The sequence below is a fragment of the Anguilla rostrata genome, chromosome 7 (assembly GCF_018555375.3).
Source record: "Anguilla rostrata isolate EN2019 chromosome 7, ASM1855537v3, whole genome shotgun sequence".
Lineage (NCBI taxonomy): Eukaryota > Metazoa > Chordata > Actinopteri > Anguilliformes > Anguillidae > Anguilla > Anguilla rostrata.
Window position 1 is genome coordinate 36,611,928 of NC_057939.1, and position 12,645 is coordinate 36,624,572.

A 12,645-nucleotide genomic window follows, 5' to 3' on the forward strand; every position below is an offset into this window, starting at 1 on the left:
GAATCACTGAAAAAATATTTACTGAACAAATGATGGCTGTAGGTCCTTAAAGTTGTTCACGAGTGACAGCACTGAGTGAATTAGTGAATTAATCTGTGAACATATATTCGCAGTGAACTGAATCAAAGGATCCAAGTCCTTGCAAGGAACTGAAAAGCCCAACACGAGTGGGCAAGAGGGATTTTTCATTTGGCTAGCCTGTTTGCTGACATCACATTCAGGACCTGCCTCCAGACCCACCAATCAGAGCCTTCCCCCATGCCACACCAAAGCAAAAAAGTAGACATGCGAGCGTGCTTGTGCATGTGTGTTTTGGAATTCTTCAATCCTGTAACAGAAATCTATATTGGTAACTAGGGTGGTAACCTACCAACCTACCCACAAGTCACTACCCCAAAATCTCAACAACCTTCCATTCCACAAATACTCACCTTGCTGCAACACTGACCTCAGCAGCTGAGGTCAAAGTACCAGCAAATGCGATGTGTGTCCAGGGCACATCGATCCAGAAACCTAATCTAGCTGCAACTCGACATGTCCTGACGTTAGTTAATTTAGGAGTTTCTCCATTTCCTGGCTGAATAAAAACTATATTTTCTCTTTGGCTCCCAGGTGCTTTTTTCAGACAAAAGCGGTTTCCAGTGACACCCGCAACAGTAGGGTTCTTGGTCCAAGCTTTCAAGAGTCAATTGTGCTGTATTTATGAGTTGAATCAAAATCTGTGGTGTACTTCTCATGTCAAAAGTGTTGGGGGAGGGGGGAACTCTGGTTTTGTTATTATGGAGGGCCTGGGATCCACAGCCTGTTACCGAAACATAGAAGGGATAAAGGATGCTGAATGTAAGAATATTCTACCCCGCCTTATATAAGCTACATCTACGATTGACTATATGCTGATTAATTAAGCAGTGTCAATTTTAAAAGTGAATATTCTGGTGGATGGGCTTAATATTAGGGAACACTTCATGGCCTCAAATGGGTTTGATTTGGACATTATACCCCACAGCATACTATACCTTTACTCCTAAAAGGTTCACCATACAATATTCTCACTACCTTGTGCCCATGTCTTCCCAGGTTACAACTTGGTGGAAAGCTACCCATACGAAGCTGTGGAGAAGACCTATGACTATGTGCGCCTGGCCTCTATTGCTGCTGGTGAGTTAGTGGCTGATTTAACAGTGAGCCAGCCCCCTTAACTTCTAAATGTACTTTCAAATCTTTTCAATGAAAAGTGGTGTTTTATGATCAACTCTGACATCCATAATTTGTGCTTCCATGAAAGATTAATTTCTTGAGTCAAATGTTACTTTCCGTCAAATTACTTAGAGGCCAATTAATCAATTACAGAGAGACTAGCCTGTTCACTCAGCTGTATTCAACTTTATGTAAATTTACATATCTAATAGGTTAGTGGCTTTTTCAGTTTCAGGTACATGGATTCTGGGACTTTTAGTTCTTTAAACAGTAACTGTATGCATGACTCAGTTAAAGACATACTTACATGACATTTAATTCATAATTATTATAGTTGATTTATCAATCAATTTGCAAGGCTAAAATGTAACAGCAAAATTGGTTACACATTATCTTAGAAGTCTACATATTAAGTGATAATTAAGCCCTCATGAATGAGTCAATAACTATTTATTTAAACTCCAATAAATGTGCACTAATCCTTTATTAGGGCTCTGTTCAGGTACTATTTAATTCATACATTATATTAGCCCCATGTAAAGGATGTTTCAATAACAGTAATATTAGCCAAGATTTTGCCTTTTAACAGTTTAGGAACCCCATTAAGAAATTCACAAGTGGTTAAAGTGCACATTCTCAGCTTTTATTTAAGGGCATTTTTATACCTCTCGGTTTCACCATGTAGAAATTACAGCACTTTATATAAATATTCAGCCCATTTTAGGGTGTGATAATGTTTGGGACAAATAGCGTCACAGGTGTTTCTGATTAGTCAAATGTGTTCAGTTGCTTCCTTAGTGCAGGTATAAGAGAGCTTTCAATATCTAGTTTTGATTCTAGCTTTGGAGTCTGTTCTTGGCAACATGAGGACCAGATTTGTTTCAATGAAAACATTAGCTATTGCTCGCTAACCTCATCCGAATAAGCACTCAAGTCAGTGTAGCACACAAAATGATTGAAGCTGTGATTTTTTACAAAATGTATACTTAACCTTGTCTGTAAATGACCATTTGAAAAGTTAATGCAGGCTTGAATAATTTTTACAAGACATAAGGGCATAAATTCAGAAAAACTAGTGGCGGTTTTGAAAAAAAAAAAAAAATGCCTTTTTTTCTCAATGTTGCGTCATATTAGCCCAATGTGCAGTAGTAGTGAGTCTTAGCGGTCGTGATATAGTGAGTTGGTTTTTTTTCAGTAGTTTTATATTGTATTTCACCATGTATCATCATGGTAAATTATTGTGTTTGTGCAGTTAGCACAAACTCCAGCCTGTCAGGACATCGAGCACACTAGCTTTCGTGCCTGGGTGCGTTTTGTGCAGGTGAAGAGACGGGACTTCACTGCTGCATTTGTTACAAAATACTCCTGCCGGTATTAGACAACCAATACTAGTTTTGTTATAGCCTGATACATGATAGAAAACTTTACAATGTTGTGATGTGAACACAGCGTTAATATCGTTAGCTAACGCCCATAGATACTTGTTCATTCTACAGTCAATATCTGTGACTAAATATTGAGTAAACATACAACCTTACCATTGGTTTTACGCGTAGACATGTCGCTTTTGAGACTGAGTGGTCATATATTGTCTTGGACAATCCGTTTGTGAAATATACGCGCATTTGTGACGCCTGGGTGCTTTCCAAAATAGCTGTGCGTCATACCACACATGTTGATTACGGCGTTGTCGCCATTTTTAGTACAGTCGGGCTTGATTGACAATTCATTTATTCAGTAGGTGAGAGTATAAGCTTTCTAACGATGTATAACATGTCTATTTTTGCTTTTAGCCTTTTATAGGTCAGCGTAACCAAATCTTTTCTCATCATCGCATTCACATATGAACATTCTGGGGTAGCATTAAAAGACGCTGCACCTAACGAAACGTTGTCAACGATTTTTTGTAATTTCTTGGAAAATACTATTATTATTGAGGACGTCTGGGCATAGCTAAGCCATTTGTTTGCTGATAGCCTAGCTGACATCGTTTTCTGGAGCGAAACAGAAGCTGTTAGGACTGTGTCATTGATTTACTGTCTCTGTCTCTATCTACTGAACACAGATAAAATGTTATATTGCTATGTAAGTATTACTGCTCCAAACATTTCGGTTGTATACGTTATTTTTGAAATTAAGTGTCTTTAAATAGGTTAGTGGTATTATATAATGTGGATATATCTATAAGCTAACGCTGGTCACTCACCAAGACACCTGCCCAGTTCTCCACTGGTTCTCCTCACACCAACTCAATTTCTCTCCTCTGACCATTATTCCTTGTAACCCTGGTCTGTGCCTGGTCTCTTGGACGCCTAGCAGGCTCATAATGGTAAGGATGTGGTCCGTCATATGCGTTTGCATAAACATTTACTACCTTTTGTGTCAAAACTAGCGTTGAGATCCATTCTTCTTATTGTTCAACTTGACCGCTCTCCCTTCTGTTACGTCACTTCCGGGTTGGTGTTTTTTAGATGCCGGAGTAAAATTGTCTCACAACAAAACGACTCCAGAAGTCACTAGTGTGTATATATAAGTATGTTTTTATGAACATCTAGTTCCTGCATCATTTTCCTACACATTGATTCACTGGGGCCTCCAACCTGCAATATGCTCTTTAATACCGCTAATTAAATCAACTGGCAGTACACTGCATCAGAGAAACTAGCTGTTTCAACCCGTGGCTGCCCACCCAATCAGAAGTTAGGAACGGTACTGATATTTTCTGTGCTATTTTTCCATTGGCTGAACAAAAAAAATTTAAATTAAATTTTTTTTCTTAACTTTTGACTGGGTGGGCAAGACGTCCGTTTGGGTGGGCTGAGCCCACCCCTGCCCATAGCTGCCGCCAGCCGTGGTGCAAATATCAGAAATCAGTTCCTGCACGGGGTATGAAAATTTGAGTGCTCTTCTCTTGTTAGCATTGTGTGTGATGCTAATCGGTGCTGCAGGGGACCTTTCGTTCTGAAAAAACCAATCAGAAAATTATAAACATTGTGTTTTACATTCACTGTTGTTCTACAAGTGGCAAACTGCAAGTGTGTCCCACCCGTGGACTGAAATGAAAAACAATCAGACACCTGTGTTTTACTTCAGTAGGTTACTCATAATACCATGAGTTCTGTTCATTTTCTGTTTGTTTCTATGGTTTTGGCTGTATTTTAAATGAAGCCGGAATGGTCTGGTCAACAGTGGTAGCTTACTAATTTGAAAAAAAAAACGTAGTTGTTGCTTATTGTCATTATAGCTTCACACTGCTGCCCTGTACAGCTGCCAATATACTGTATAGTCAACCCCTTGTAATCAGCGGCTTTGACGTTGGGTGTAAATTTGCTTGTAATTTCACTACTAAATTTAATAAGATAACTCTTATCGTCATAAATACTTCTTCAAAAAGTAGTATTACCATTTACTGTGTAGTTACTGAATCATTAATATAGGGAAAAGATCTGCTTAATTTGGAGGAACAGAAGTACAAATGATTTAGAAAATAAATATGAAAGCTTTATATGCAGAATCAGGGATGTGTGTAGATAATCTAGAATTCTCTGTTTTACAGGACAAAGCTTAACATAAATGATTGAACAGAAGCCTATAAACTGATGAACAAGCTACAATCAGTTGCTTAGTCACTCAGAAGCAACATTGATTGTTGGTGCATGTGTCCATCTCAGGGAATTTATTGTTAAGCTTTGCCCAGTCAAATTATAAACCGATCACAGTCCATGAATTGTTACCTAATTAGCTTGTGTGTATTGGGACCGGGCAATGCTAAAAAATATTAAGAATGTTTATAATATGGGACTTATATTTTCCCTTAATTATTTTCAGTAGGAGTGTTTCCCTATACTAAATCCTCTTTAATGTGATGGGGTGTTTTTAGAATAAAAAAGGGGGTCAGAGGTCAAGCAAACATTGCAGACTGCTTTGGGCGTCCAGCTGTCAAAACAAAGGCATGATGGATGCTTGCTTTCGGCTCTTTGCAATTGGCTTTGAACATTCTCCCGTAATCCTCAATAATGTGCACATAAAGGCAAAAGCATTCACCCCCATCCTAGTTTTAAAGGGATTCTGATTTTTTTAAAATGCTTTGGGTGATTCCAAGACATGAATATGATAAGTTTTGACTTCTGTCTCAATGCAATTACATCTGTGTCAGTGCATTCAAGAATAATGGGTTACCACATCTACAGATTTCACATTCTGGGACTTTTTGTCAGTCTTCTCTTTGTGTGAACCAGCAAGCATTACATTACATTGCATTTAGCAGATGCTGTAATCCAGAGTGACTCACGCAATGTTAAATGTTTTATATATTCTACATAGGACCTTATAATAAATACCAACCTGCAACCTTTGGTATTCAAGTGCAGGTCCCTTACAATTATACGACTCTGCCACACCTATAAAATGCTATTTGCTTTTTAGACTTTATGTGCTGTGTGGATGTGACTCACTCTGGCAAATGAGAAGCATGCCAAACAGTTCGAATTTGAATGACTGCCAACAGAGCTGAAATTGCATATCCAATTGGATTTAAGATTTTAAAGGAAAAATAAATGTGTACTTTAATTATGAATAAAACAGGAAGAGGAATTTTAGATCATGACAGATTGCTGCAAGATAAACAGCTGTGAGAGTGCATAATTTTATTCTAATACAATTCTTCACTAATGCTGCTGGATTTCCAAAATCATATTTTTCATATATGGTAAATATGGAAAATGACCCACTATGTTATGAAAATATAGTGATTAAAATAATAAACAAGGGCTGTTGGGTGTCTCCATTGGTTAAGGCACTACACTGTTGTGCATGGATGAGCCTTGCAATCATGGATTGAATCCAAATCATGCCAGTGCTGGCTGTGGCCGGTAGCTCCACATGGTGACAGTGTTACAGTGATTACATCTTTTTGTAGGACAACTCTGGTGTTACTTCCGCCATGGGTTCCCTCTGCAAATTTCCAATTCATTTTTCCCATAGGCATTTCCTTTTCTGTCGAAAATAAGATCTGTGGTTAAGGTGTCACGGATTGGCGAGGGAATGGACCCAAATGCAGAGTAAAAAAACCCGAAGAACTCCAAAACGGAAATTCAGATTTTAATTATAAAAACTCAAAAACAGAAAACAGAAAATCCAAAAAAAATCACAAGCTAAACGAGCAGGGCAGAAACAGGTGGACAAAAACAGGCACGGGGAAACACAGGCAAACTCTCAGGCAAAACGCACATGGAAACACAAGCGAAAACACAAGGAACCAGCACCCGCACAATGAGCACAATGCACAATCAGACCTAACAAAATGACAGACAAGACAAGCACGCAGGGAGACACCGCAAGACTAATCGACACACAAAGGGACAGGCAGACAGGGAAGGTAAGGGGAGAACCCAGAAACAGGCACAAGGACTGACAGACGGGCAGACAGGACAAAACAAGCCGACTGACTTACAGACAGGCAGGCAGACAGATGGGTAAACGGATTGGCCGACAGGCCCCTGCGGGACGGCGGGCCGAGCAGGCGGCCTCTCCTGGATGGCGGACCGAGCAGGAGGCCTCTCCGGGGCTCAGCAGGAGGCTTCTCCGGGGCTCGGGGCAGAGCAGGAGGCTTCTCTGTATGCTCCTGGGTACAAGTCTCCAAGCAGAGGGCCGACGCCATGAGGGCCTCGAGGTCCGAGGATTGGTCCAGCCTGAAGGAGATTAGCCCACCCTGAAGGGCGTCCCTCAGGCCATGCCGGAAAAACATGCACAGGTCCTCCTGGCACCATCCACTTAGTGAGAGCACAAAACTTGGTTGCGTATTCCGTCGAAGTACGCGACCCCTGGAGTATGCCCACCAGCCTTTGCCCTGCCTCCAGCTCGGATGAGGGGACCCGTTCCACGGCAGGGCCGAACCCAGAGGCCCCCCCAGCGACCACCGGCTTGCTCCAGACCGGTGGCATGCTAAACAAAAAAAAAAAAAAAAAAAAAAACCCGAGGAGAGAGAAAAGGAAAAGGGAAGAGAAAAAAAAAACCTCTGCTGGGTCCAGTACTGGCTGGTTCCTTCTGTCACGGATTGGCGAGGGAATGGACCCAAATGCAGAGTAAAAAAAACCCCGAAGAACTCCAAAACGGAAATTCACAGATTTGAATTATAAAAACTCAAAAACAGAAAACAGAAAATCCCAAAAAAATCACAAGAAGCTAAACGGGCAGGGCAGAAACAGGTGGACAAAAACAGGCACGGGGAAACACGGGCAAACTCTCAGGCAAAACACACATGGAAACACAAGCGAAAACAGGAACCAGCACCCGAGTCAGGGAAGAAGAAGACTTAAATAGACAAAACCCTAACGAGACACAGGAGGGCACAATGCACAATCAGACCACAGAGGGAAGGGATAACTAGACACAACTGAAAAACAATAATAGAATAATTGGAACCAATAAAACAATTAAACAGGTAAAAGGAACAAAACTACCGCCATCTGGCGGCCCAAAAAAGGAAAAAGAGAAACAGAAAGACAGAACCATGACATAAGGTATGTCGAAAAGTGTTTTATGTTTTGTTCTACGAGATAAATTACACCCATTAATATCTCAACTGTAAATTTAGAAGCCGTTATGTGCTTTAAAAAAGTAAGTTGCTAACAAGTTGCTATATTGAAACCACAACAGTTGTCACGTGCAGGCGGGCCAGTATGGAAACTTTAGTGGCAGTTGCCAGAAAGCGACCATTGTTGTAGTTTCAATATAGCAACTAACTTTTTAAAAGCTTCAAAATCCATGGTGGTGATATTAATGGGTGTAATTTATCTAATAGAACAAAACATGGAGCTCTCTTAGATTTACATTTACCACAGACCTTACATTCAACAAAAAACGAAATCCCAATGGGAAAAATGCATTGGAAATCTGATGAAACCATGGCTAAAAAAAGCGAACTTACTCCCGGATTTTGGTACTACAAGCTGTAACAATCTATAGGCATCGTCCAAGGATATGGGAGAGTACAGTCAGTTATAGGTTTGCATTTCATCACTCTTTAGCGACCCATCCTGGTTAATTAGGCACCCATGGGCTACATGTCTACTTGGGTGACATAGCTCAGGAGGTAAGACCGATTGTCTGGCAGTCGGAGGGTTGCCGGTTCAAACCCCGCCCTGGGCATGTCAAAGTGTCCTTGAGCAAGACACCTAACCCCTAACTGCTCTGGCGAATGAGAGGCATCAATTGTAAAGCGCTTTGGATAAAAGCGCTATATAAATGCAGTCCATTTACATGTCAAGCCCCATATAAAAGGTCTTCCTCTGACTCCAATCTATGTGAGCTTGGCTGTAATCTGTGTTGTGAAAATAAGAAACTGGCCACATGTTTCAGAGGAGAACCACTGATGTCTACACTCTCCCAAATCGGCAGTGGTGTGGTTGCAAATAACAGGGCATTCCAAATTAGAGTGGGATTGGACAAGATTGGCCCGACACTGGGCACAAAATTTTAAAAAGTGTAATAAACAATAATGTTTTTTTGCCAAAATTGTTGACATTTAGTCTCATTTTTATGTCCTGGAATCCCAATGGTTCTGTACAGCAATGCAGGTCAAGGCCTCCATTGCGTTATTGATCAGGTACCCTGCTGGGAGTAAAGAAGCTCTCAGAGTTACCAAAATAATGTTGCGAGAACATGCAAGCTGCAAAAAAATGAAATCTATGCTGGCAAGGGAGTGGGGTGTGGGCCTCCCACAGAGTCGGAGAGCTGAACCAGGAAATTATCAGCAAAATCTGAAATAATGAAAGTATGTGTGTGTGTGTGTGTGTGTACAGGGATATGTGTGTGTGTGTGTGTGTGTGTACAGAGAGGGGTCTCGGTGGCTAGTATTTTTTAGAGAACACTGAGCTGTGAAGCCTCTGAGGTAAAATGCTCACTATTATAATTTTAGCAGACTTCATGTTAGGTTATATTAATTAGCTTAACTTGTTGTGGCTCCAGGTCAGGCTTATATTTTGGAGGAGAAATTATGCATCTCATTAGCTTCACTGACCACCTTTGACATAATTGTGGTTTGGCGAGTTTAGCTTAGTGACAATTTTTGAAGCTACTTTTCCACATCTCCCGCCTTTTCTTTTATCACTTTGCTCCAGGGTCCGAGGTTGGCATGACGACGGTTAACCGCTGCCTGGATGCGGCGAAGGCCTGCAATGTGGACGAGACGTGCCAGAAGCTGAGGACGGAATACGTGTCAGCCTGCATCAAGCCGTCCGGCAAGTCTGCGCCATGCAACGTGCCCAAGTGCAACAAGGCGCTGCGCAAGTTCTTCGACCGGGTGCCGGCGGAGTATACCCACGAGCTGCTCTTCTGCCCCTGCACGGACACCGCCTGCGCCGAGCGCCGCCGCCAGACCATCGTCCCCAGCTGCTCGTACGAGACCAAGGAAAAGCCCAACTGTCTTACCCAGCTGCGTACCTGCAAGGCTGACTACGTGTGCAGGTCTCCCTCCACTCCTCCCATTTTACTTTAGCTACTACAAAAATGTGACATTTTATCCGTTTTAAAACAATGTATCTCTATATTACACACTCAAGGTCTACCAATTATCCTTAACTGTATAATTTTGAACTTTAACAGATTAATATATTTTGTGCTGATATTTTGCGCTCGTTTGGGGCTTTTTCTCTGTGTGTTGAAATGGTTTTTGGATATCACGTGTTAACACTAACGTTTTGGAATTGTAATCATACTGATCCGTGCCAAGTGCATTTATATGTAATACCTGACCAGATTTTGCTTTCCCTGTGATTATGGGCATTGAATATTGGATATAACGCAGAGCCTTGTGATTTTTCCCTGTTGCAGCCACAGTCCTGGGAAGCTGGGCTTTTCTGGACAAGTTTAATTTATGTACTGCCTGGGGGACTTCCTACTTTCCTTTCCCCTATTGACCAGTAATTCATCACAGCTGGGATTTTTACAGAGCTTTGAAAGGAGTTAGAGGGCACAGCTACTTGAGTGGCAGTAAGGCTGGCAGTTAAGGGGTAGTGCTGTTATCATCCCTACACCTCTGCTGTGCCCCAGCATAGTACACTATATGGCTACACTCAGCTGTTGTAGTGCAATATATCTTAAGTTATGGCACTCGGTATTGGCTCATGACAATACAGCTGGCTTGTGGCAAGTGTCTTTGCTGACAGAGCTGCGTGAGACCTCAAAGTCTACTCCATGTTTTTTGCTGTTAAAAGTTATTATCACATTACTGCAACTTTGCAGGAACTCTTTCAATGTTTCAAATTCGGCCATGTTTTAAGCCCTAGATGACTAAAGTTATGAGAGGATTGAATGGCCACAAGGTCGTTGTGCGGGCTGAGATCTATTCTACAGCGATCATTGCATTCTTATCTGTCTGTCCTTGCGGCTGCTGTCATTGAGACAGTGAAAAGCAAAATCCTTCCCTAGATGGCCCCTGTCATGAAAGGGCTAATAGCGAGGTGGCTGGCATTCACATGAGGTTTTTTTTCTCTCTTTGTATGCAGGAGAATAACTTTCTATGCAGTGGAGACATTCACCATTTTGATTAATAGCATTTTTGGTTGCGTTCAATGAAATAGGCACATACAGTATGTCTCACACGTTTGCCAGAAAGAGAGAAGATATATATTTTGAGTCCCTTCCCTTCCTTCATCAGTTACCAAATGATATTCAGCTGCTGGACACACTAGAGGTCTCTAAGAAATGGAGTTGCTTTCATTGACATACCCCACAGTGTTTTTAACTGCCTCTACTTCAAAGTGTCACTGAAATGACTGGCCCATTCCTCAGAGCTATTGATCTGAGGGGAAAATGTAGATTTGGTGTCTGGGCAATTGGAGACAAATCTATTTGGGTGAGTGGGGTGAGTGGGGGTTAAAGGGCAGGTAGGCGGGTGCAGCCAAGTGAAAGCACCCCTGAGAGGCTCCAACCTGAGGGCCCGGCCTGGGGTCCCAGATGGTGAGATGAATGCTGGTGGCGGCATGGTGTCTGGCAGTTGCTGATTGGGCCTGTGCTAAGTGATTGATGATGCGTTATTGCTCCTGCAGGTCCCGCTGGGCTCAGTTCCAGTATGACTGCCAGCCATCAGAGCAGTCAGACAGCGGCTGCATGCAGGGGAACTACAGGGCCTGCCTTCTGGCGTACACTGGCATGATTGGTGAGTGAGTGAGAGAGAGAGAGAGAGAGAGAGAGAGGGGGGTATGGGTATGGAGGGACAGGAACAGGTATGGGTATGGAGGGACAGCAAAATGAATGATGAGATAATAATTAGTTGATAGAGCAGTGAGACAGTAGACTGGATTAGATTTAATATGACAAATTCAAATGAGCACTATACATATACATTGCAGAATATAGACATGTAACTGCAATCAGTACAGCCCTTCTCTTTAACAGAAAAAGTACACATTAAATCAAATATTTTACAAAATGCCTTGAAGTGAAATAATCATAAGTCAAAGAGAATTGAATGTGCAGAGATAGAAGAGAGAGGCAGAAAGGGATAAACTTAAAATAGAAATAAAAATATTTTTATATTTTTTATACATTTTCTGACAGACAGCAGCACCACCTGTTCTTGTCTTAGCCTGAGGGAAAATTGGAAAATCGTATTGACGTAAATACAGTACTTCAGAATATAATTATAATGTGTTAAATGATCAATATTATTATTTACCAGTGTTTTGTCATTCAGATTATTATTGTTGCTAATGTTAATGAATTTTCTAGATCATATTTATTCATTATCATGGGTTCTGTATTAATTATTTCTTAAATCATGTGATTTAGTAATGGTACCATTTATATGCCAGTGATGCAAATATGAGGGAAAGCAACTCAAAACAGAGAAATAAAAACAGATAAGAGAGATTGGGAAAGAGACGTGCCAGAGGACCATTAGAGATCATACTGTAATGAGGGAGCGAGGGTTAATCTGTAAATGTATTGCTGCATGCTTTGACAATATTTGCAAACGTACTTTATGTCAATAAACACTTTTAAATTTGAGAAAAGGGCATGAAACAGAAAAAAGTTTGAGAGAAAAGTGAGCTGAGAGGTGAAAGTGTGAGAGGAAAAGAGGTGGGGGTTTTTCATAGACCACTGGAATTTGCCCTGCAGGAGTCTCATTAATGGCTATTGTTTTTAGAGATCTGTGTTCTGAGCTGTGCGTAATATCCCACTGATGTGAAGCAGCCAGCTGAAAAGCCAATGACAGGGCGCTGTCTGAAACATCCCTGCATGTGCCTAGTGCCAGTTTAGAGAGTAGAGAGTGCCTTAATCCCCCCCCCCCCCCCCCCCCCAAGCCCCCCCCCCCCCCCCCAGTCCTTAATTCTGGCCTGAGCATTCTAGCTTTGCTTAGTGTTTTAATGTATGGCTTAATGTATAACTGCTGAAAAAGGAACCCTGAGGGCTAATTGTGGAGTGGTGCTGGATTAAGTAGGTGTG

The 12,645-nt window shown here is 41.5% G+C and overlaps 1 protein-coding gene across 1 annotated transcript in view; it reads left to right on the forward strand.

The window, feature by feature from the left end:
* gfra4b (GDNF family receptor alpha 4b) overlaps positions 1-12,645 on the forward strand; it is a 190,726-nt gene that overhangs the window by 165,787 nt on the left and 12,294 nt on the right. Inside the window, exons 3-5 of the mRNA XM_064344172.1 lie at positions 1,078-1,158; positions 9,318-9,663; positions 11,247-11,356. Of these exons, the coding sequence (XP_064200242.1) occupies positions 1,078-1,158; positions 9,318-9,663; positions 11,247-11,356 (537 nt within the window). The remainder of the gene's footprint in view (positions 1-1,077; positions 1,159-9,317; positions 9,664-11,246; positions 11,357-12,645) is intronic.